Source organism: Oryx dammah, unplaced genomic scaffold (genome assembly GCF_014754425.2).
Source record: "Oryx dammah isolate SB20612 unplaced genomic scaffold, SCBI_Odam_1.1 HiC_scaffold_8, whole genome shotgun sequence".
NCBI lineage: Eukaryota > Metazoa > Chordata > Mammalia > Artiodactyla > Bovidae > Oryx > Oryx dammah.
The window spans coordinates 8,160,399-8,185,267 of record NW_024070192.1 but is presented as its reverse complement, the minus strand read 5'-3'; the positions used below and the strand labels follow the sequence as shown (position 1 = coordinate 8,185,267).

Genomic DNA, 24,869 nt, shown 5'->3' with positions numbered 1-24,869 from the left:
CGGAGCCCGGGCAGAGAGCCCCTTGGTGGTGAATATTGCTGCTAGCAGAGCCCCAGAGCTAATCTTGGCCATAGCCCCCGCGGAGGGGCCTGCTTCTCCTGGTCACCCCACCCCAACCCTCAGCCCCAAGCCTCACCTCCACCTTCCCTGAGCAGTCAGGGAACTTGGGGTCACTGGGCGCCTCACATTGGTCCCGCCGGCCTTCAGACACTGCAGGGAGAGAAGGCCAGCTTGCTGAGGACCTGGGTCCGGGAAGGAGCCCGGCAGAGAAACCGCAAGGCGGGTGGGAAGGGGAAGCGTGGGCACACACACTGCCCTTGACCTGAGTTTTCTTCCCTGAAAGGCCACCTGCCAGGGGTGGCCTGGGCCTGAGTTGCCCCCTCTGCCACCATGCCCACCCTCCTTAGGCGATTCAGGCTAATGAGGAGCTGGCCTGAATGCTAAAGACCAGTTCTCTGGAGGGGCAGACCTCAGGCACACATCTGAATGTACTCCCAACTTTTTGAGGGGGGCTTCCCAGCCTGATGCTCCCCACATCAGAGGAATGGAGGGGCCACCCAGGGATGGTGGGGTCACCCCACTGAGAGCCCGAGGCAGGACCCCCCAGGAGTCGGAGGAGCTGCTGCGGGGAGAAACCAGGCCCCACCCCAGACTCCCACCACCCTGTACTCTGTCCTGGAGGTGGCAAGGCGCCCCCGGCCCCCACCCTTGCTGTGCAGGAGCAGGCTGTGCCGCAGGATCTGGTCCACCTTCACAGCAATGTCCGAGACGTTCTGGGCGATGGCCTGGATCCGCTCCATGAGGCCGGGCCCGGGGGGGAGCCTAAGAGGGAGAAGCCAGGGTGAGCCTGTGGAGATGCCATCCCGGGGGCAGGGGGAGGAGGGCCCAGCCTTCCCGCAGAGGACTGCAGGGCCCCCAGCACCCAAACGCCAGCCTGCGCCGAACGGAAATGCAGCAACCGATAGTCAGGCCAGGAAATGGAGCCGCTGCTGTCTCAGCCTGGGCCGATGGAGCTCGCTAACTAACCATCAACATGCCCACCTGGCACACCTCTGGGAAAACCCACACCTGCAGGCCAGGCCAAGGTCAGCGCTCGGGCTGACATGGGGAGAGGAATTCCCTTCAAGAGCCTGGACAGGCTGTGTTTGGGGACCCCCAGGTGATGGAGGCCCTTTTCCTGGGCTCAGCCGGCCACCTTGAGTCTTTTTCTCTATTTTTCTCCCAGGGGCAGGGCTGTATCTGGCCAAAATAAATTCCACACAAAGTAGCCTGGGGACTTACCAACTATTAAAACCTCTAGTAAAATTATTGCTGGATTCCCAAGAATGAATTCTCCCAGGACCCTAAACGAGTTCACTGCCACAACATCACAGGCCTCCGACTCACCATCAACACTGGCACTGCCTTAATTTTTGGAGAATTTATTCCCTGGTGTTGATCACCACTCCTCTCTAGAGGAGTTTATTAGATATCAGATGCAGTATTTATTTCACAGCAAAAACTTCTATTGAGACAGATTCCACTCGGCTGGCACGTGGGGTTCACAGCAAGGAGGGCTCTGGGGGCCCCCCTCCAGAAGGCCGCTTCCTTTTTTCTGAAGACAGTAATTCCATTCCCTTTGATTTTTACCACCTCCTTTGGCTTTGCAGGCCAAGTTTAAGCTCCATTTATCCCTTTACAAGGACTGGGTCTTCCTTGCCGCACATAATAACTACACAAAGGAGGATTTTTCCAAGCTGGGCTCCTCTGGGATCTTCAAACCCCACCTCCCACCAGAAAAGGCACAGTGCTGCCCCTCCTACCCGCCCCCTTAGGCCACCCTCCCCCCACCGTTTTCCTTTTTTAAAACGTTGGCTGTGCTGGGTCCTCACTGCGAAGGGCAGGCTCAGGAGTTGCGGTGCTTCTTTGTGGTGTGTGTGCTTAGTTGCCCCTTGACATGTGGAATCTTAGTTCCCCAGCCAGGGGTCAAACTCACGTCCCCTGTATTGGAAAGCGGACTCTTTTGGGTGGGGGGGGGCCTGTGTTGGGTCTTCACTGCTACATGGCTTTTCTCTAGTTGCAGCAAGTGGGGCTATCCTCTAGTTCGTGTGCTTGGACTTCTCACTACGGCGGCTTCTCTTCTTGTGGGGCACAGGCTCTAGGGCGTGCGGGATTCAGCAGCTGCGGTTCCTGGGCTCCAGAGCACAGGCTCAGTAGTCGTGGTGCTCGGGCCTAGTTGCTCTGCGGCACGTGGGATCTTCCTGGACCAGGGATACAACCTGTGCCTCCTGTATTGGTAGGTGGATTCTTTACCACTGAGTCACCAGGGAAACCCTGGAAGGCGGATTCTGAACCACTGGATCACCAGGGAAGTCCTCCCTGCTCCACTTTAAGGAGAGGAAGGGAGTGGGGACAAAAGGCAGAGGCGGCAGGAAGGGAGGGAGACGAGCCCTCCACACACACCTGTGCACACACATGTACACCCGTGTGCACACACGTACACAGGCAGCCCAGTCCACGCTCTCCAAACCCTCCTGGAAAATGGCATTGCCTTTCATTCACTTCCGGTGGCTGCTGTAACGAATGACCACAGACTGGGGGCTTCGTGCAGGACAGACGTCTTCTCTCACACCCCGGGCACCAGAAGTCTGCACTCAAGGTGTTGGCAGGCTTGCTTCCCCCTGGAGGCTCTGGGGGAACACCTGCCCTAGCTTCTGGGGTGCCAGCAGTGGTCTGTCTCTGTCTGTCCTCTGCCTCCTTCTGTGTGCGTCCAGAGTTCCTCTTCTTAAAGGAACACCAGGCACTGGATTAGGGCCCACCCTGATCCAGTATGACCTCATCTTAATTTGACTGCATCTACCAAAACCCTATTTCTGAACAAGATCATATTCATAGGTACCATATCCACAGGCCCAGCCTTTATTCTGCTGCTTCTTTCATGGGAGATGAAGAGCAGACGGGGAGGGGGGAGCCTTTGACTCCTCATGCTTCTGGGTCCACATTATTTGGAGACTTATTGGAGGGCTTCCCAGGTGGCATCCGTGGTAAAGAATCCTCCTGCCAATGCAGGAGACTTAAGAGACATGGGTTCAATCCCTGGATCTGGAAGACCCTCTGGAGGAGGGCATGGCAACCCAGTCCAGTATTCTTTGCCTGGAGAATCCCATGGACAGAGCCGCCTGGCAAGCTACAGTTCATGGGGTCACAAAGAATCAAACACAACTGAAGTGACTTAGCATGCAGGCATCAGACTGAGAAAGGACCTCAGAGTCAGAGGTCCTGGATTCAAATCCTGGTTCCACTGGAGAGCTGTGTGACTTTGGGCAAGTATCTTAACCTCTCTGAGCCCCAGGGTTAGCTCATATAAAGTCTGAATAATTTTAGCTCCCTCACAGAGTGATGAACTGCAAGGATTAGACATGAAGTTGACTGTCAAGGGCTCAGTATACAGTAAGTGCTCAATAAATGCTTGAGCTGCTCTCACTCCCTACCTCCAGGAGTCACCCCATCCTTGAGAGGAAGTCTCATAAGTTTAACTACAGAGCAAAGTACTTCACTTCTGGGGAGATTCAGCAATTTTCATACGATAAGCATTTTTTTTTTTTTTTGCATAAAACATATCACCAGCCTGGGCTTTAAAACAGCGCAGATGGCATCTGTCTGATTTAACAAGTTCAACTTGTTCAAAACAGAATTACTTGGCGTCACTATTATTATACTGGACTTAGCATTTGCACAGCACTTTCTATTTTCAAATAATATAGGATTAGGCTTCTTTCCCTGGGAAGTTTTTTTTTTTTTAATGACAACAAAAGTAGATGTTGTGAGACTTCAAACCACAGCACATCTGTGACCTGGGAAATGCTTCCGTGGAAAAGAAAAGGCGGGGTGGATTGGGGACAAGGTGTACGGCTGCCCACCGCTGACAGTGTTGTCACTGTGGGATTGGGGTGATGGCAGGGCTGGCTTCTCCATCAGGCCAGGGTGGTGCACTGTCAGGGTCCACAGTGCTTTTAGGGGTCCACAAAAATGTTTCCATTCCCCTAAACATCAGGAAAAAATTGTAGGTCAGGAAAAGATTTTAATATGTAATGTTACTATAAGCATCTTTATGCCAATGCAGTCATAAAATATAATTTTGCTATTGGTTAAATATGCTCAGGCATAAGTGGCTTCCTGGAGCCAGCCGCCCTCCAAGGCTGACCCTGGTGCTGCCAACCTCTGAGCACTGGCCCAGGGTCCCCTGAAGAAGCAACCAACACCACAGGCCACCCACTGATCTCAGGACCCTCTGCCCCTCCACCACCCAGAGCCAGGGGCCAGAGGCCAGAACGGAGCAGGGAACTCTGGCTCCAGCCGGCAGCCACTTCCCCCCAGGACACCGGCTCCAGGCATCGCCTCCCATCAGCCCAGGTCCCCAGAAGGCCCCCTTGAGCCTCGGCCCCTCCTCCCAGCCTCATGAGGCCATTACTGATTCCAGTTCTCAGTCCCCTGGCCTCAGCACAAGCGCTCCAGGAAGCCACAGGAAGGAGGTTTAATCTTGAGTTCCACCCATGATTTATGAGGGTTGCATTCAATTAATGAGATATTGATTTCCGCGCAGCTGGCCAGCGTGCTTGCTGGGAGTTGTTATTTTATTATAAAACTGATTGCTTTCCTTTTAAAACAGAGAGACCCGCATTCACAGGTGCCTGAAGACACATGTACCAAGACACAAACGCTGCAGCAGAAACGCGAGCGCCACGAACAGGAGACGGGTTCTCTCCAGGCGTGTCTCTCTGTCTACCTCTCACACACACCACACGGAACACAGGAAACCCCCATCCCTGGTGTCCAGTCTTCCCTGCATCTTTTTACTGCTCTCCTCCTCTGCTACCCCCTCTTCACTCCCATCAGAGGTCTGATGCCATCAGAGTGCTCCCAGCACGTGATCAAGGACCCGCCTGCCCCTCCCCGGGTAAGAGCAGAGAGGACGCCTCTCCTGCCCTGGGAAATACATACACGCATACATGCACAGGTATGAATCAGAAAGACAGGACAGCTAGATGATAGATAGACAGATAGAGAGTCTTCCCTCTGTTGTTAGGAACAGAGCTGGAGCTGGGCTGTAGTTTCATCACTTGGGGAAGGGACTGGTACCCCATGGGTGGGGTAAAGCCAGACTGTGGGGAAGAGAGCCCCCATCCCCACCCCAGAGCCCAGTGTTTCCCTGGAGGATTTCCTTTTCTAACATCTCGTCTGTCTTACTTAGGGCTTCCCAAGGTGGCCCTAGTGGTAAAGAACCCGCCCGCCAATGCAAGAGATGAGAGACACGGGTTCGATCCCTGGATCGGGAAGACCCCTTAGAGGAGGGCATGGCAACCCACTTCAGAATTCTTGCCTGGAGAATCCCATGGACAGAGGAGCCTGGCGGGCTACAGTCCACGGGGTCGCAAGAGTCAGACAGGACTGAAGCGACTCAATACACACTCATGTTTATTTCAGACACACTAACATCCCGCTATACATGCCTTGCTTCTTGCCTCTTTCACTTAGACTGTATGATGAATAAATACATTGCCAGCCATTAAATACTTTAAATATAATTTTAGTGGTTACATTTTATTCCATCATGTGTGTCCATACCGTATTGACCTTTCCCCCACTGATTTCTTTTTTAATATTTACTTTTATTTCTTTTATTTATTTGGCTGGGCCAGGTCTTAATTGCAGCAGGCAGGATCTTTAGCTGCAGCCCATAGAGTCTAGTTTCCCCGACCAGGGCTCAAACCCCGGGTCCCCTGCATTGAGAGCTCTCGGAGTCTTAACCACTGAACCACCAGGGAAGTCCCAATAGTAGGACCCTGAAATATCTTAAAAGTACAGATGTCTATTTGGCTGCGTCCTTAGTGATAAAAATCTTATAATTAAAACATATTTCCCAGTTTGATAAGTTAAATAGTTCCTTAAGCATGGGATTGTTATCAATAATGAAGGAGAATTATTTGTTCTGTTACATGTTCTTTTGCCTCAAATTCTGCTTTGTTTGGTATAAATATTGCCATCTTCACTTTCTTTCCATTTGTGTGTCCTGGATACATTTCCCTTTATTTTTAATTTCTGAGTCACTGGTTTTGAGGCCTGTCTTACAAACGGCATACAGTGGGATGCTGAGAACCTTTGTCCCAGTTAGGGATGTTTAACCCTTCACATTTATGTCACATTTGATAGGTGTCTGCCCTGGAGTGACTTTCTCAACCAGTCACCAACATCTCCTCCGACCCCCATATCAGTCCAGCTTCCCCCAACCCAGAGGCCACACTCCCAGATCTGTCGTGTTAGGAAGGGGCTAATCCAGAGGCTGGACCCAGCACAGGGCCTGTGAGGAGTGGGGCATGTCCTTTAAAACTGCGCCCCAAGTCATCTTAACTGGTCGCGTGTCCCCTGTCCTACACCCCACCCCCACACACAGAAGCTACACTCCTGGCACTTGGCCCCTCCAGCACAGAGACGGCCGAGAATGTCTAGAAGCTTTTTATTATTATTATTAATGTGCTTATTTATTTGGCTGCACCGGGTCTTAGCGGTGGCGTACAGGATCTTTGATCTTGATCTTCACTGAGGTACGCGGGATCTTTAGTAGTGGCGTGTGGGATCTAGCTCCCTGACCAGGGATGGAACCTGGGCTCCCTGCTTCAGGAACCCAGAGGCTTAGCCCCTGGATGACCAGGGAAGTCCTCAGGAGCAATTTTGAGTTTTTAAATAAAGCTTTAAAAAAATTGGGGGGAAAAAAAATAAAACTTCAATTCCTTACTCAGAGACGATAATTCTGATGGATCTTCCTTCCTGCTGTCCCTTCTCCACAGGGAGGGGTGCTGGCTCCCTCCTCCTAAGGAGTTCTGACACTCTTTGAGGACAAGAACTCTGACTTCCACCTTCTGGGTTTCCTCCATCCATTCCTGACACCCCAGCCCAGAGCCTGCACCCAGTAGGCACTCAACAAATACAGATTGGCTCGAACGCAGACAGCCTGAAATCTCAGCTGTCTTTGCCACTGCAGAGAGGCCTTATAGAAAATTCAGAGATCACTATTTGGTTTTAGGATACATAATACGATGCCATTTGCAATAAATCGGCAAATAAACCTGAATTGTGTTTTGCTAGGCTGATAAAGTGAATTTGCTTTTCCTAAGGATATACCAGCCATGAGTGGGAGGCACAGCCGAGAAGCTTCCAAAGGGCAGAAGAGAGGCAGTGGAGGTTGTTCTTTTTGAAGCCACAGATAATTGCAAAACGAGAAATCCAAGTGCAGATAACTGAGAGTTTGCTGGAAACACAGCGGCAACAGGGTTCTCACCTGCCAGCTCCATGCTGGACAGTCCGGAGTGGGGTCAGGGTGGGGAGAGGACTGCAGTGTTCGTGCCCATGGGAAGGGTGAGCAGGCAGCCTCCACGTGCCCTGGACACACCCACCGCTTCTCTCCCTGAAGCCAGAAGCAACAGTGTCCCTGAAATTTATGGCTCTGCCTGTGGGGTTTGATGGGCTCTGCTGGTCATGATGGATTGTTGCTATTTCCTGGGATGAAGCTGGAGCGGGTGGAGATGAAGGGCAGAGCAGGGGAGGGAGGGCGGGCTGGGACGGGAAGAAACGGGAGAGACACTGAGTGTGCTGGCGGTAGCATTCCCGGCCCAGGAGGCAGGCCCGGCAGCCCAGGAGCACTTGGCCCTCTGCTCTCACCCTGGTGAACAGACCAGTGTGGACAGAGGCTGGATCTGCAGCCTGGGCAGTGGGGAGCACAGCTGGGAAAGTGGAAAGGATGAGAGGTGGGGCGAGGGGCTAAATCAGAGCGGACACAGCAGCAGCAGAGAGGGTCACCCTGTGCACACAGAGAAGAAGCAGCCTCAGACCCCAGGGGGAGTCCAGGGGTGCCCAGGACCTTTGCCTCCATCTCCCGTCTCTGCCCCCTGGAGGAGGACATGCCAACCCACTCCAGTATTCTTGCCTGGAGAATCCATGGACAGAGGAGCCTGGCAGGCTACAAGTCCATGGGGTCGCAAAGAGTCGGAAATGACTTAGTGACTAAACCATCACCACCTGTCTCTGCCCCAGCCCCTCTCTTCCCCTCTCACACCCCCCTCATCCAGAGACACCCCTCAGCTCTAAGAATAGGGTCCCAACGCCACCTGCCATCACTGACAAAGCTCTAGGCCACCTGCCCACTGCCCTCTCCCAGCCCCCACCACTCTGCCAGGTGGACCTTCACACTGGTTTCTTTCCTTCAAGACATCAAGCTTGGGACTTCCCTGATGGTCCAGTGACTAAGACTCCACACTCCCAATGCAGGGGCCTGGGGTTCAACCCCTGGTCAGGGAACTGGATCCCATATGCTGCAACTAAAGGTCCCGAACGCTGCAACTAAGACCTGGAGTGGCCAAAAAAATCAATATTTTTTAACAGATACCAAACCTGCTCCTTCCCCAGGGCCTTTGCACTTGCTGTTCTCTCTACCTCGAATTCTCTACCCACCAGCTCCTCACGTAGCTGGCTCTTCCCGCTCATTCAGAATTGAGCTCACATATCACCCATTCCCAGGGGCCTTAACAGACCACCCTGTTTGAATAGCCTCTTTCCCAGTCATCTGCTTTCTCATGCTTAGAGCTTGGCTTAGGATCTCTACATCATCTCATTTCATTCTTTTTCTCAGTTACTGTCTGTCTTCCCTGCAGGAATGGGGACAAGGCTCATTGCTGTGTCCCTAGCACTGGGAGCAGTGCCTGGCGCTTCAATGGTACCAAGACGTATTTCAGGAGCAGAGGGATCTCTAGTTTCTTCTGTCAGAAGCTCAGTCTCTGGAGAGCCACAGCATGTAACCAGGGACCCCAACTTCCCAAGGGGGAAGAGCTCCCACCAGGAGCTGGGCATTCTGGCAAGCTCCTCACACTCACCACTGCATTTAATCCCAGGCTCCAGAACTGTAATTTTATTTATTTTTTAATTAATTTTTATTGGAGCATAGTTGCTTTACAGCATTGTGTCAGTTTCTGCTGTACAACAAGGTCAACCAGTTATACCTTCTCTTATTTGGATTTCCTTCCCATTTAGATCACTTAGGACATTGACTAGAGCTCCCAGCGCTTTACAGTAGGTTCTCATTAGTTATCTATTTTATACACAGTATCAATAGTGTATATATGTCAATCCCAGTCTCCCAATTCATCCCCCTCCCTACCCACCCCCCCACCCCCGATGTCCCTCTCTGTTCTCTACATCCAGTAATGTAATTTTAGTGCCTACATTTCCCCAAACAAAAAAATCAGAGCAAAGTTCTCACAAAGGATTGTGTCTCCTGAGCCGCGAATTATTACTAACTGATATGAAAAATCTTGCAAAGGGATAAAAACAGACCCCCAAGAAACTGCATATTTAATGAACGGCCACCAAGAGCTCAGTATTTAGAGAGGTGGGCTTCTGGTGGGGCCAGCGGACCTGGGCCCCGAGCCAGGCCCAGCTCCTCAGCAGCTGTGCCACTGTGAGCAAGTTCCTAAACACCGCTGTGCCTCCGTTTCCTCCTCTACAGGATTAAAGCCCCCGTAAGGCACTGTGGGATTGACGAGCTCTCGGCAGTAACACGATAAGGTGAGCTGTGAGTAAATGTCACGCATTAAGAGGACTGTGCTGTGCTTAGTCACTCAGTTGTGTCCAACTCTTCACAACTCCATGGACTGTAGCCCGCCAGGCTCCTCTGTCCATGGGGCTTGTTGCCATGCCCTCCTCCAGGGGATCTTCCCAACCCAGGGATCAAACCCAAGTTTCCCACATTGCAGGCAGATTCTTTACCATCTGAGTCACCAGGGAAGCCTTCATGAGGACAGGGATGATGATATTGGCCGGCCCGACTGGTCACCCAGAACATGCAATCACAGAAGTCTGCTGAAGCAGGGACCCAGGGCCAGCTGTCCAGCCCAGGCAGCCTATGGGGCTGAGGATCCCCCACCAGACCGCAGGAGCAGGCTGTGCTTCAGGCTCCCCAGGCCGGGACCCCTCAAGGACCAGCACTCACCTTTGATCTTACCCAACACCAAACTTCAGAAATGGCTTTGGCTTTTACATACCACACATTGGCTGAGGTATAGCTTTTCCCACAAATTGTCCAAAAGTGTGGATTTCAAACACATTTTTCAGCAGCAGAACACTTTTAGCAAATCACATTGGCTGAGGTATAGCTTCTCCCAAATTGTGTAAAAGTGTGAGTTTCAAACTAATTTTTTAGCAGTTAGAACATATTGGGGCTTCCCTGGTGGCTTAGATGGTGAAGAATCTGCCTGCAATGCAAGAGACCTGGGTTCAACCCCTGGGTTGGGAAGGTCTGGTGGAGATGGGAACAGCAACCCACTCCAGTGTTCTTGCCTGGAGAATCCCATGGACAGAGGAGCCTGGTGGGCTACAGTCCAGGGGGGTCACAAGGGTCGGACACGACTTAGTGACTAACACTTTCACTTTCAGAACACACTGAGCAGCTCCAGCTCATCAAGAGCCCAGTATCTATTAACAAAAGGTCAAGTGCAGCTTGTCCCCTGGGATGGGTGGGGTCGCAGCTTTGTCTCCTCCACATCTGAGTCTAGGGGCCAGGACTCCCAGCTAGGCCAGCCCTGGCTTCATGCCCCATCATTCTCAGGGGATCAGGAGAACCTCACACCTCAGACCACCACCTGGGTTCCCAGGGACAGGCAGAAGCACGTGGGGCTGCCGCACAAACCCTAAGGGAACTCTGCATATTGTGGCCTCAGCAGGGGAATATTTAGAATGCATAAACCAGGCAATTCTTCTTGCAAAGATGGCTCAGGTCCATGGGAGGAAGACAGATGACCACTGAGGCCATTGCATCCCATGCACAGTCACACATGCTGGTCAACATGGACAGAGCTCAAAATTGTCACAGATAACGCACAACAGGAAGCCATTTAGGGAAGATTTGCAAAAACCACACTTTGCATTTACTGTGTGTGTGTGTGTGTGTGTGTGTGTGTGTGTGTAAAATGCATTCTGAGGCGGTATCCCCGGCCCCATCCCCAGTATAGTGGGTACCACTGCTCCCCAATTCCAGGTGCCCCTCCCTCACTCCAGGAGCCCCTCCAACTCCTGGGTGCCCCTCACCTGTCCAGGGCAAAACGCCCCTCACTGGCAGCCCGGTGTAGCTCACTGCTGTTCTCCAGCCTGGCCAGCGTGTCCATGCGCTTCACCATCAGCTCCAGCAGGTCACTCATCTTGCGGAGGACACCACGGGACTCCGGCCCACCCATCACTGCAGGCAGAGGGGGGGCACAGTCAGGCATGGCCCAGGCAGCCCCGAGGCCACCTGAGACCACATGGTGTCTGGTCGGGGGTGGCTCAGACCCCAGCCCCACTTCCTTCTTCTCAGAAAGAGGAAGGATGTATGGCAAAAACCATCACAATATTGTAAAGTAATTATCCTCCAATTAAAATAAATAAATAATTTTAAAAAAAAGAAAAAGAAAGAGAAGGAGCCAGGAGAGTGAGCCTGCCCCACCTCCACCCCTGCAGGATAGGGATCCAGAGAGCCCTGGGCCCACCCTGCTCCCTACCAGCTGTGTGACACTGGGATAATCTTTTAACTTCTCTGAGCCTCGGTTTTCATCTTCTGCAAAATTGAACTTTAGACATACTCTCAGGCCTGTGAGATGACAGGGAAGGCCCAGTAGTGGGACAGGAACCCCAAAGACCCTCAACAACAAGTTCCAGACAGAACTCGTGGATCAGGGTTTCTAAAGGTACGGTCAACCACCCAGCCACAGCTGAACCTCGTGGCCAGGTGAACTCTAGACTCCCGGGCCCTCGTGTAGATCTGCTGATTCAGATCTCTAGGGGCTGGGGCCCCAGACTCTGATTCTGCTTACTCCTCACATGATTCAGATGCACAGGAGAGGCTGCGAGCCTGTGTTCAAAGGGGTGGGGGCCCTGGCCACCTCCTTTTCCCATCCACTCCCCCAGACCCTACTGTAGAAAACCAGCATGAATGTGTCCTCTCAAGCCAGCCCTTGGGTTCCCAGAGATCAACTCCAGGGTTGAGGGGCCAGGAGACCTCGTGAAGAATAAAATTAAATGAAAATAAAGTGCTTCAACCAAGATCTCGTTAACCAGCCTGAGACTTTCCACAATTTCCCATCTAATCATTCCTGATCATTAGCACCACACCTGTTAGCATGGGACAGCAGCCCTCACCTTCCTTTTTAATTAAATTTTGTGAAGGTTTTAAATGGCCCCTCCAAACCATCCATCGGTACTTGGTTCCAGGCATGATAGCCCCCACCAAGGCTGCCTGCAAACCTTAGCGGCCAGGCTCTGAGTCTCTGTTATCAACTGACCTGGGTCTGTAGAGACCCAGATGCTCCCACGGATTCCCTAGGCTGTTGGTGGGGGGCAGGTTGTCAGGGGGCACCTTGGGTGGGGATCCCCAGAATCAGATCCCCCAGATAAAGGTTTGAGGGCAGGGCACTATGGAGAAGTGAGCCAGGGAAGGGGAGACAGACCAGAGAGGGCATGTCATCACCCTGGGGAAACCAGCTGGTGCAGAAGCAGCCTCATAGTTCTCTCCCTGCGGGGGCAAGGGGGCCAAGCATGTATGCACCACCTCCCGCCAGTCACTACTTGAGGGCTGCTCCCCGGGACAGCCATGATCTGGTACTTTCCATGGGCTGGTAGTGTTGGCTCCAGACTGTGATGGGACTCTCTGAGGGCTGAGCACCATTAGCATCCGCTTTTCAAGAAAGCCAGGGTCGGGGCCTGGTGGACTCAGAGGGGCTGGAGTGGACACCTGGGCTCTCACCTGCCTCTGACAGCAACCGGGGCTATGCAGCCAAGGGCATCATTGTAATATTCTCAGCCTCAGTGTCCCCAATTCAAGGCAATAAATGTTAGGTTTCATCTGCAACCCAAGTTCAAGGTGCCAGGATGTAGGCAAGAGGGATCACAGCCAGCCACAGGGAACCAGAGGCAGAGACAAGAAGTCGAGTGGGGAGGGGGTCAGGAAGGGGCCAGTCTCCTCTGCTCCATGCTTGGGACTGAGCCAAAGGGGGACCTAGAGAGGCTAGCTGTCACCCAGGCTACTTGTGACATTTCCACTGTGCCTGTCCCTGTATCCCCTGGTGCCAGGCCCATTCCAGTGGCTGCGGCCACCTTCTCATACCAAGTCACCTTCTGGCTGGGTGCCCCTGCTTGCTGAGCCAGCATGAGCCTAGAAGGGAGGCCTTTGGGGGCTGGGGCCTGCAGGTTACTCAAAGAGCCTCAGTCCCTGGCTCCAAATAAAGAGCGAGCATGAATGATGGGGGAAGGATGGGGGAGCAGAGAAGAGACATGAAGAGGGGTTGGGTGCTGGAAAAACAGCATCAGAAAGAAGGAAGAAGACAGTCTCCACCCCTCCCCACCTAAGTAGCTGAAAGAGCTGACGGTCTCCCCACCTTCCCCTCTCAGAAAACGGGGTGGATTTTTCCACTGGGATCAGGAAATTTCACTGTAGTGTTTGATGAAGCAAAGTGAGGTCTCTCCCACCACTCAGCCCCTCCCCGCTCACTCATGGCCTCAATCAGTTAGTCCCTCAGCAAGCAAGATATAAATAGCTCCTTCTCTCTTTCAACTCCACAGAGTTGGGGACATTTGACTCTTTGAAAGTACTCTTATCCAGAGACCTACCACCCAAGCCTGTCATCCAAATGCAATACCTCACTTTCAACCAGTGCTTGGAGCACAGAGTAAAACAAGAGGGGAGTTTCCATCATTTCAGCTAGAAAAATAGGAGCCCATCAGATGACTGAACCTGGAGCTGCTTTGCACAGGCCCATGGGAGCCACCCATGTTCAGGGTTACCCGATGGACATCCTGGATTTGCGCAGTGCATGACCTGGCTGGCCTTCCTGGGCTGCCCTGATCGCTCACAGCAGGGGCTGAGTGGCCCCTTCCCCAAAGGAGTCAGATGAAAACTGGAAAGTGAGACCACGGCTGGGAACACTCTCAAGCCAGAGCCTGTTATCTGAGGCCATGCACTCTGGCCCGACTGGACCACAGAGCTTGGGCGGCAGCTGAAACCTGCAGACACAGCACTCCAGCAATACTGAGCCACGTCACAGCTCCTGGGGCTGTGTGGCGTTCCCTGCAATGCCTCGGGCCTGCCACCTGCCCAGTCACACTGCTGCCCTCTCTCCAGGCTCATCCCAAGTGTCCTTTTCTCCTCGGAGCTCACTGTCTGCACCCCTCCCAAGAGCTCACTGACAATTCCTACCCTGCCCCCACCCCATTACAAAAGTTGCGAAACAGCTGATGGAGCCAATAACTGCAAGGGTCGAAAGAGCCAGACGGAGCTGGACCAAGCCTGGGGGGCAGCACCAGGTCCCAGGAGAGGCCTTGACTCCAGACCTGCTTGTGCCCCCAGACGGTGGGGGGAGGGGACAGGTCACTCGCCTTCTCTGGGCCTCAGTGTCCCCCCCAGTAAAATGCGAGGGTCTGAGTCTAGAGGCTAAGACTCCTGCTCCATCTCTTCCCCTAGCTGCCTCCATAGAGATGGAGGCAATGGGAAAGAAAAGACGGCTCCTATAAAAGCCTGCAGAATCTCCTTAGGGAGAGAGCTCTGCTTTGTTTTGCTAAATCCCTGGGTGGGCCAGAGCATCATCTTGATGCCCAGAGCAATGAGACAGAGAGAAAGAGACATGACTCTGCATATTTAACTAGGAAGTCTGGAGTTTCACGGCCCAGCCCGGGAGACCAGGAGCGAGGACAAGGCCTGGGGATGTGGGCAGAAGGCAGGACAACGGCTCAGAGCGGCTGGACAGGCCGGGGATGTTCCACTGCCAAAGGGATGACCCGTGGGGAAGGGCTTCAGGGGCTCTAAAGGGCAGGGGTCCAAGAGAATTGTCATCTGCTCACTGTGCTGAGCAGCAGTCCGAGCCCCACCCCCAAATCCCCCCAACCCGTGTGTGAGAGTTTAGGGGTAAGGGGTGTCCTTCCCGATAGGTCAATGTGGGAGACACACAAGAGGATAATTCAGTAGAAGCAGATCAGAGCAAGCGGTGTCCTGGGAGACAGACATAAGCCCCCTAGAGTCCTTGGAGATACCTGAGGGTTCTGGATTGCCCTTCATATGAAGGATGAAGACATCCTTCTTTAAAATTGTCAACAGAGGGACCTCCTTGGTGATCCAGTGGTTAGGACTCTGTGCTTCCACTGCAGGGGACACGGGTTTGATCCCTGGTTGGGCAACTAAGATTCAGCATGCCATGCGGCATGGCCACAAAAAAAAAAATGTCAACAGAGTCACTCCAGAAGACCAGAGGGCTTTTAAACTGGCTCTAAGGAGACAGAGTCCCCTCTCGGATGAGTCTGAAGGCCACCTCCATCAGACTGGATGAAGACCACAAGATACCCTCCCAGCACCTGGGGCTCGAGCATCTACTCTGAGCATCTAGAGATGATGCAGGACCCCAGAAGCTCCCCACCCATCGCTTTCGAGGAGCTCCAGGGCACTAAGCACATCTTCTGCCCTGCAGAAGGCAGGGGCAGGTCCCAGGAGGGAAACAGGCCAAGCAAACAGTCAGTCAGGCCGGCAGGCCCTGCCATGCGACATGCTCCCTGGATGCCGCCGGCTGGGACTGCAGGCAGAGCAGGCTCCCGACGAGCCTTGCCCCGGGTCACCTCCCTCCTCTCAGCATCCGTCAAATTGAAATGTATTTAATGTGAGGTCCCTGGCGACACATCTCAGAAGTCACACATGTTCCCTCCATATTTCCACATCAATAAGGAAAGTCGCGATGCTGAGAGATGCAAAGGGGCCTCATATTTACCGACGAGGGTGCTTCATCACCCACCAAGGCCCCATCCCTCCCCGATGTGTGCTGTATCTTTCTCCCCCCTGTCCGCCCTTGTCCCCTTTCTCCTCCCCACCCCCACCCTTTCCCACTGGTTCCTGAAAACTGAAGGAGCCCCCACCTCGCTAGATGGAAGAGACCTCCCACTCACACAACATGAGAGCCGTGACTTGGTGCTTGTGTAGCTGGAGAAGGGCACACATTTATCTCTCTGCACACGGCCACCGAGGAAACCAGCTGGGGCCACGGGAGCTCCAGGCAGCGTGAGGGACAAGGGCATGCCCTGGCACACCCACCCATCACCAGTCTCTGAGAAGAGAAGCTCCATTAGCACCGAGATCCTGGGCCAGAGACAGCTACAGAGCAAGGCACTATGCCTCTGATATTGAAGTGAAGTCGCTCAGTCGTGTCCAACTCTTTGCGACCCCATGGACTGTAGCCTACCAGGCTCCATCCATGAGATTTTCCAGGTAAGAATACTGGAGTGAGTTGCCATTTCCTTCTCCAGAGGATCTTCCCGACCCAGGGATCGAACCCGGGTCTCCTGCATTGCAGGCAGGCAGACACTTTACCGTCTGAGCCACCAGGGAAGCCTCTGATATTCCCCAGGTTCAAATCCTGGCTGGGGCCAGTCCACCGGGAGATCTCAGGGCACACACAAGCAGCTGAATCAAGCACTTCTAGCCTGCAGCCCTGTCCCCGGAGATGGCCTCTGACCTCTACTTCCAGACGAGATGGTGAGCCAGGAACAGCCACATGGACCCCGAGTGAATCTGCGGAGACCTTGGGCGAGAGGCCTCAGACAAGTTCAAGTCCCCTGTCATGAGAAGGGAAGCAAGTTCCTCTTAATACAAAAGGAGGCGACAAAGAGGAACTGGGGTGTGAAGTGAGGACTGGAGAAGTGAAAGCCGCTCAGTCATGTCCGACTCTTTGTGACCCCATGGACTATACAGTCCATGGAATTCTCCAGGCCAGAATACTGGAGTGGGTAGCCTTTCCCTTCTCCAGGGGATCTTCCCAACCCAGGGATCAAATCCAGGTCTCCTGCACTGCAGGCAGATTCTTTACCAGCTAAGCCACAAGGGAAGCCCTGAGGACTAGAGAGGGAGCATTAAAAAAAAAAAAAAAATCCTCCCACCAAGCGGGGCCCAACCACAGCAAGAGGGAATTAGGTTAGCCCTCCTCCTGGGTCCAAGTCTCTTCCGCTCAGCCTCCTGCTTCCCTGCATGTGAGGATGAGTGTACAGAATAGAGAATGAGATGTCTGTCATACTTCTCTCCCCAAACTAAAGAACTTCGTCACAAAATAGGAACTGGCCCCCAGGGGAATCCAGAGCCTCCCCAGGGAGAGGCAGTGGAAGGCTCCCTTGTCTTTAGGGAAAACCCTGCACCCTGCCCCTCCCCCAGTCATGTCCTCGTGGGGATGCACTCCCCTCACAGGCTTGACAGGCGAGAAGACAGGTCACTTCCCTATTTGTGCTTAGATGGTGTTATTGACCAGAGGAGGGCTTTTCTAAGTTATTTTTTCTATTTTTTTTCTAACCCTGAGTGGGCTTCCTTCTTCTAGTTCTGCCTTGGGCCTGCACAGATCCTCAGAATAAACACTATCTAACCCCCAGCCCCCACCATGACTTCGCTCCCCAGATCCCTTCCAACCATCCCCCATTTCCAACCCATCCTTCCCTGGGCAGCTCCTGGATAGACAGGCTGGCACCTCCTAGGTTGTCTGCAGGGACGCCCTAAGCCCAGGGTCTCCTTTGAGGTGGCATCTTTTACAGGATCGGGATTCTAAACCCCCAACGCAAACTTGGGGCTCTTCCGAGTCCCTGCTATGCGTCTCCCCAGGCAAATCAGCTCAAACCAAGGGCATGAAAGACACTGAGGGCACAATGGGACCAGGGATGTGAACCGGGTCGGGGTCACCTCCCCGGGGTTCCCAGAGGCCCCCGTCCTGGTCCAGCTCCCCTCCCAGCCTTTCCTTCCACATTCCAGGCAGGAAGTTCCCAGCCCAGAGGGCCTGGGAGGTGTGAAAAGACTTGGATACACTTGGGTCTGAGAACTGGTGTCACAACACAGAGGAGACCGGCAGCTCCAGCCCCGGGTGGACCCAACAGAAATGCCCGTCCACCTCAGACACGCGCTGGAACGTTCACAGCAGCGCTGGAAACAGCCCAGGGTCCACCCCGGGGCAGAGTGGGTAAATACATTGTGTCGTAGTCACACAACGGATGCTGGCAGTGTCGGCAACCACACGCCAGGAGAGGGGAGAATCTTACAAACTGCAGTACGGAGAGAAAAAGGCGCAGGCAACCCAACACCTGCCAGCGGGTGCCATCCTCATAAAGTCCGAAGGAGACGCTCCTCTGTGTTATTAGATGGCAGGACCCGGCGTCCGCAGGGAAGCGGAAAGTGGAAAGAAGCCTGAGGGTGCTTCTGGGGACGAATGATGCTCTGTCTCTGGATCTAGGTTGCTGAGTGCCTAGACAAGTTCAGTTTCTGAATACTATACTCTGATAGAAAAGGGCTTCCCTGGTGGCTCAGATGGTAAAAAATCCGCCTGCAGTGTGGGAAATCTGGGTTTGAGCCCTGGGTCGGGAAGATTCCCAGGAGGAGGGCGTGGCAACCCACTCCGGTATCCTTGCCTGTAGACTCCCCATGGACAGAGGAGCCTGGCGGGCTGCAGTCCATGAGCTGCAGAGTCAGACACGACTGAAGCGACTAAGCACACACACAGCACATACTCTGATGGAAAGTTTAAACACGTGCAACACACACACACACACGCCTCTAGTCTAACTGAGGGACCCTGGGCAAGTCCTCTCCCCTTGGTAGCTCTGCTCTCCCCTTAGACACGAGATCTAGGTTGGAGCTGGGCCCCTTCTCCCCATGCCAGGCAAAAGTGCATAGTATAGAGCAGAGCAAGACCCCCCAAGCCCTGGTCCTCTGAGCGCTGCCAGGATGGGGCCACCTTCAGGGCGATGAGCACACCCATACGCCCCTCCTCCAGCCCCTGATTCCCACCTCCTGGATCCCTGACCTTTCAGAGGTCAGCTTGCCCAAGGCCCCGCGGCAGCCCACCCAGACAGACACGCCCCCTTGCCCACAGTGGCCCCTAGGTAGCCTGAACATCGCTCCTTATACCCCACCCCCGACTCTCCCCCCACCTATCCCCAAGCTACCCCTCATGGGCACTTTCACAACTGCCTCACCCCCTCCTCAAATCTCAATCCTCAGGAGTCTCCCACGCACAGCTTCCAGGTCCTAGCACCTCCTTGGTCCTCTTCCCTAAACATCCTCTCCTGCGTCTCAGACTCAGCACATCCCGTAAATGTTTGTGGAGCTCACACTCTCTGCCAGAAGCTGCTCAAGACCCTTCATCTATGTTATCTTCACGCCCCCTCATGCAATCATGGGGAAGTGGGCATTGTTGGCCCTGTTTACCAGAGGAGAAGATGGAGGCTCAAAGAGACTGAGGGACCTCCATGAATCAGAGAAGAAGCAGATTCATTTACATTCAGGTTTGAATGACTAATAAATGTGAAATTCCTGCTGGGAGATTTTTGCAAGTTTAGAGAAGTGCATGTTAAACTGAAGGCATGAATCTAAACAGGAGACACCAGATGGCAGAGTAAGTGCCCCTTAGAGCACCCACCCAGACAACAAACCCTCCTACTGGAGGGTTTATCCATCACTGGGAAGAGGGGAGTCAGAAAGATGAGGCCTGGGGATTCGAGAAGGTGGATGTCAAACAAAGACTTCCTGGGGAGTGGGGGAAGGGGAGAGTCCACAGAGCAGCCCCCTGAACAGTTCCAGAAACGCCCCCTTGCCTCGGTTTCCCCACTATGTCCCTCCTTCCCACAGTTACCGGGAGAGCCCCCATGACACACCGAGCAGGACTTTCTGAACTGCTCTCCATTCTTCCTTGAGCAGGATGGAGTGGGGCAGGACCCACCTTCAGGAGGAGGTCTCCCAGACCATCACCCGGTCACACCCCGTGCCACGTGAGCTCATCCAATCTGACCCCTGAAAACAGTCACTCCTCTCCTTCTCCGCAAGTGAGTCAAGTGACCTGGCCAACGGCACCCAGCTGGTAGGTGATGAATCAGGTACAAACCAAGCCCATCTGGTCCCCAGAGCCCACGCTCTGAACCTCCATTCCCCTGCCTCGCAAGTATCACGAGGGCAGGGACGAAGGACCACAGAGCTTGGAGATAAGACACATGAGCCCACGGCCAGTCTCGCCTGTGCTGTGGCCGCAGCCTGGGCCAAAGGGGCAGACGGCATGTGTCTCAGAGAGACAGGGGTCATATCCAGAGACCCCAAACTGCCCCACTAGTGGAGCAACACAGGCCGCCCGTTGTGATGCTGGGGAGCTCCTGGCTCAAAGGCCCTTCCTGACCTGGGAACCTGGGCCAGAAGGAGGCTGATGAGTACAGCCAGGTCAAGAGCTAAAGCCCCGACCACTCACACATCCACCAAGGTGGCCAGACCCCCAAGACAGAGCCCCAGAAAGACTCCTGCAGGGTGAGGCTCAAAGGACCCCAAATCCCTACACTCCTTTCCCCACCAAGATACCTTCTGTGCGGATGGTGAAGGGGGAGTCCCCCGGGCGCCGGGCCGAGAACTGGCCTCCCAGAGATGTCATCAGGAAGCAGAGCGAGAAGAAGCCGATGCCCAGGACAAAAAGCCTGCAGAGAGCAATAGGGCAGGTCAGCACATGCACTCCGACGCCTTAAGGGCTCCCTACGAATGAATGAGTGAGGAAGGGATGGATAAACGGAGGAGTAAAAGATCAGGGGGCTGAGCTCCCGGGCCAGTAGGTCTCCCATCACATAGGATAAAGAGAGCTGGCCTAAGAGAAGTGACCACGAGCCACACACAAAAAACCACGAAGGACACTGAGGCACACAAGGTGTGAGGTCGGACAGCTCCTAGCCTCCAGACAGAAGCTGAGCCCTTGACAGCAGAGGGCCTCACAGTGTGGTCCCCAGGCCAGCAGCATCAGCATCAGCTTGGACTCATTAGAAATGCTCATTCTTGGGCCCCAGTCCCCGGCTTAGGGAATCACACACTCTGGGAGGGGGATAAACAGTGTGTTTGAACAGGTTCTCCTGGTCATCCAGATACACACTCAAGTTTGAGGACCACCGCTATAGGTGAAGACAGCAGAACCCGATGCCAGTTAGAGGGCAAGTAATTGGTCCAGACAAAACCCACCTGGATCCCATCAATCACCTGGAATACAGTCAGCTCCTGTGCACACAGGCCTTGCTGCTGCAACCAGTCATGAGCTCACTTGAACACTGCCTTGTCATGTTCAGGGTGGGGGTAGGCGTGGAGGGGAGCCTGCAGTGACTACCAGATGGTAACGTCTAGAAGGGCAGGGTCATGTGGCCACCCTTTGTGTCCAGATTCTCCCTAACCCACAGCTTCACCAGGCAGGCACACAGGAGCTTGCACCACGGACTGGTCAGAGTAAGTCAACCCCTGTGTAAAGAGTGTCACACAAGTGTGCGCTGTCACAGTGTTCTGGGGAGTTGATCAAAACACAACTGTTTATACTTCAACACGTAGCACTTGATTACATGGCAGGCGGCACTAGGGAGTCTCTGGGGGACACCCAGCAGGGAGCCCACCGTCACGCCTGGCCCCAGACTCCTGCTGCCCCTCTACTACATTCTGGGCCAGTCCGGCCTTAGGGCAGCAGAGGTGGAAGCTGTTCTGGGACCTTGAGTCTATTTGAGGACTTGCCGAGCTGGCAGAGCTGAAAGGGGAGCAGCCTCCCTCCAGGTCAGGGTGAAGAACCCCACTTCTGGTGGAGCCAGCCTCACCAAGGGAAACCCCACAAGTCACGCCAGAGACCTCCATCCCCCCACCTCCACTCTCATCCTCAACCCCACATTTGTTTGTATCTCTGCGCAAGATTTGCTTTATGCATTTTAATCTTCATTATCTGAAACTGGCAGAGCAGTATTTAATTAAAATTTGGTCCATTAAAGAAAACACATAATTGTGGAAGAAAATAAAAGCACAACAAAATTCCCAACCCATATTTAAAGGAAGCCGTTAGAGATTAAATCAGAGAGGGGAGCAGAACAAACCCCAAAGCAAAGATGGAAAAGGGAGCTTCCCCAAGCTCCCTCACCTCCCGGAGACCCCTCACTGAATTCCACCAAGTCTGGGGGTGGGGCTCTGGCCCTTGGATCCCCAAGATGAAGCCAGGCTGGTCTCACGCTAGCAGTCAGAGGGGCATTGTAGGGGGAGGGTGGTCAGACATCCAAGAAGATCCTGGGGAAAAGCAGTTTGTCCCCACAGCCTGAGGACAAAGATGGGTCTCTCCAAGTTTCTTGTTCCCCACTTCTCCCTCCCCTTCCCCAGCTATGGGGTACTCATATTTAGAACTGGACTGCCAGGGTCCAAAATCCTGCTATGAGAAGGTACGTAGGCCTTTAGCACAGAACCTCAAGCCCCAATACCTCATCTGCATCTCTCTCTGCCAGACCCCAATCCTGGGGCCATTTACAGCAGATTCAAATTAAGATGATTTTGTCCACCCTCGTATGTATTCAAGCAACATTCCAGAAGCAACTAGGGAGTAAGGACCCTGCCAGAGACTCTGGGAAAACCAACAGGAGCAGTCTGCCCTGGAGGATGAACAAATAGAGGTGATATGGTTGGAAGCTGTAAACACAACACCACCACCCCCAACCATGTGAAATGGATTTGAAGACTTCACTGGTGGCTGTGGGTCTCTGGGCAGCCTAGGATTACCCTGAGGTGAAATTACATAACCCGAGGGGGAGGGAAGGGGAACCTAGGCAATCCCACCTCTGAATCCTGTTTCTAGCAAAGAGCCAGAAAGAGCCACGGAGGCAGGACTCCAGAGGGAAGGAGATTAAGCGAGCTGGTGCTGTCCATGGTGCTGTGGTCAGCCGCCATCTTTAACCGTGCTGCGAAATGTCCAGCCAAGCTGGGGTCAGCGGCTGGGCTTCCCATGGCCTGGAGGGATAGGCCAACACTGGGTGGGAGAGACAGGGCTGAGGACTGTCCGGTTGGCTAGGGATTTGAGGATTTCCCTGAAGGAACAAAGTCCTTTCCAGAGATGAGAGCTTCCCACCCTGCTTTGCAGGGGAACTTTAGGGGAGTGGGGGCTTTAGACATGCCCAATCACCTGCCCAAGGCTCTACCCTGGGGATCCCGGTTCTGTAGTCTTTTTGCATCCTCTGGACACTGGAGGTCCAGCTTGATCCTTGTTGCCCTAAAGGTTGTCTCCTCAACTCTGCACAATAGGCCAGGGGTGGGGGGTGGGAGCAAGGGGTGGAGGCAATGGGAGGTGGGAACCACGGTCTCCCCATCTGGAGTGGGGAGCATAGGAGGGGTCCCCTGTCTCCGCCTCAGGTCTAGAGTGGAGGGGCTCAAATCCGGCCCCTCCTGCACCCTAAACTTCAGGCATATCTGCCTGTACAGTTCCCACCCTCACAGGCTCCCTCCTGCACTCAAATCCCACTTGTGACCACATCCGGCGTCAGGCTACCCCCTTCTCCGCCCCGGGTCCCGCAGCTCTCTGCCGAGACCTCCGCCGTCCAGCCCCTGGACGAGATGACACCCTAATTCTGCTAGGCGCTCATCGCTTAGCCCCCCAACCCTGGCTGCAGGCCGGGCTCCGACAGCACTTGGGAGGAGCGGTAGCTGCCCCGGAACCGCCAGGCTCTGGGGGTCCCTGGGGTGGGACCCGCAGAGCCCAGCCAGCCCGCCAGAGTCCGTAGCCCTGCCCGGCCTGGACCGCCCAGGTCGGAGTAGGAGGTCGGTCTTGTCTTCCATCCTGCCTCCACGCTCTGACCACCCCTCCTCCCCACAGTGCCGCCCCTGCCCCAACCTCTCCAAGGCCCGCGATCCGGGATCGAATTCCCAGTAGAAGGTGTGTGTGTGGGGGGTCTTTGCCACAATCTCGGGGCCCTCCCGTGGGACAGAAGCCCGCACCCCGCCGAGAGAAAAGGAGTGCAAGCATGAGGCGGGGTCACAGAGGGTGGCTTGGGCGGAGGGGGTGGGCCGGCCGGCCGGGTTGGGGTGCCGCCCCGCTCCGAGCGCTAACTTTGCCGCGGGGGTGGGGCCGATCGCGAGGTGGGGAAGGACCGGAAAGGCAGGGAAGAGGCGCCCTGGCTGGAGCAACTTCCCCGGCCCAGGACCACAACATGGGTGATTTCTGCCTCCTTTCCCACCTTCGCACCCCGAGTCCTCTCCGAATCTAGACCAAACTCGGTCCACACGTCCCAGAATCACACACCCTCCCCACCCGAACCGGGACCCAAGCTCCATGCCTTTCCCAGCCCCGCTGGCCACCATCAAGGGTGGAAGCACAAACCGCCCCTCTCTGCTACTGGGACACCCTAGGGACAGGCACCTTCGCAGAGACTGACCTCGCCCACCTACCCCGCGCCCCCTTGGAGAAAAAGCCCTCCCCGCGCCAACGGGAAAGAACTTTACCGAAAGGGTCTCAGGGTGACCAGGCATCTTCTGACCATTATCTTCCCATCGGGGTTGACTGTGATCATTGTTCAAACTTGTCCGGGCGAGAAGCCGAGGGCGAGGCCGGCCGGACGGTCCCGAGCTCGGCTCTGGCCACGTCCTGGCAGCGAACCCTCTGCGGGCCGAAGCCGGGCCCGAGCGAGGCGAGGAGGGAGCGCCGGGGGCCCGGCGGCTTCGCGGCCCGCGGGGTCGGCGGGGGCTAGGTGGGCAGGGGCCGGGGAGCGGCGCGGCTGCCGGAGGCCGGCGAGGGCGCCTGGCCGGGCCGTCTCTGCGTCTCCGCCCTCCCCCTTCACATTCTGGAGGCCGGGAGGCGGCGCGCCCCCAGACCGCCGGCCGCGCGTCTGCCTGCTCGGGCTCTCTCGCAGGGCGGGACGGCGCCGCGACGCGCAGACGGGCTCCCCGCCGCGGGCGCCCTCATCCCCGCCCGGGCCCGCGCCCTCGGTGCCGGCTAGCCGCCACCCAGGGCCCGGGCCCGGGCGGGGATGAGGGCGCCCGCGGCGGGGAGCCCGTCTGC

At 54.9% G+C, this 24,869-nt stretch overlaps 1 protein-coding gene across 3 annotated transcripts in view; it reads right to left on the bottom strand.

The window, feature by feature from the left end:
* MGAT5B (alpha-1,6-mannosylglycoprotein 6-beta-N-acetylglucosaminyltransferase B) overlaps nt 1–24,436 on the bottom strand; it is a 67,184-nt gene extending 42,748 nt beyond the window's left edge. For all 3 annotated transcript variants that reach the window (XM_040244664.1, XM_040244665.1, XM_040244666.1), the window contains exons 1-5: nt 24,314–24,436; nt 20,405–20,517; nt 11,113–11,260; nt 707–822; nt 137–210 (exon numbers count right to left, since the gene is read on the bottom strand). In XM_040244664.1, coding sequence (XP_040100598.1) covers nt 137–210; nt 707–822; nt 11,113–11,260; nt 20,405–20,517; nt 24,314–24,381 — 519 coding nt within the window. In that variant the 5' untranslated portion in view covers nt 24,382–24,436. The remainder of the gene's footprint in view (nt 1–136; nt 211–706; nt 823–11,112; nt 11,261–20,404; nt 20,518–24,313) is intronic.
* Between the last annotated feature and the right edge of the window lie 433 nt (nt 24,437–24,869).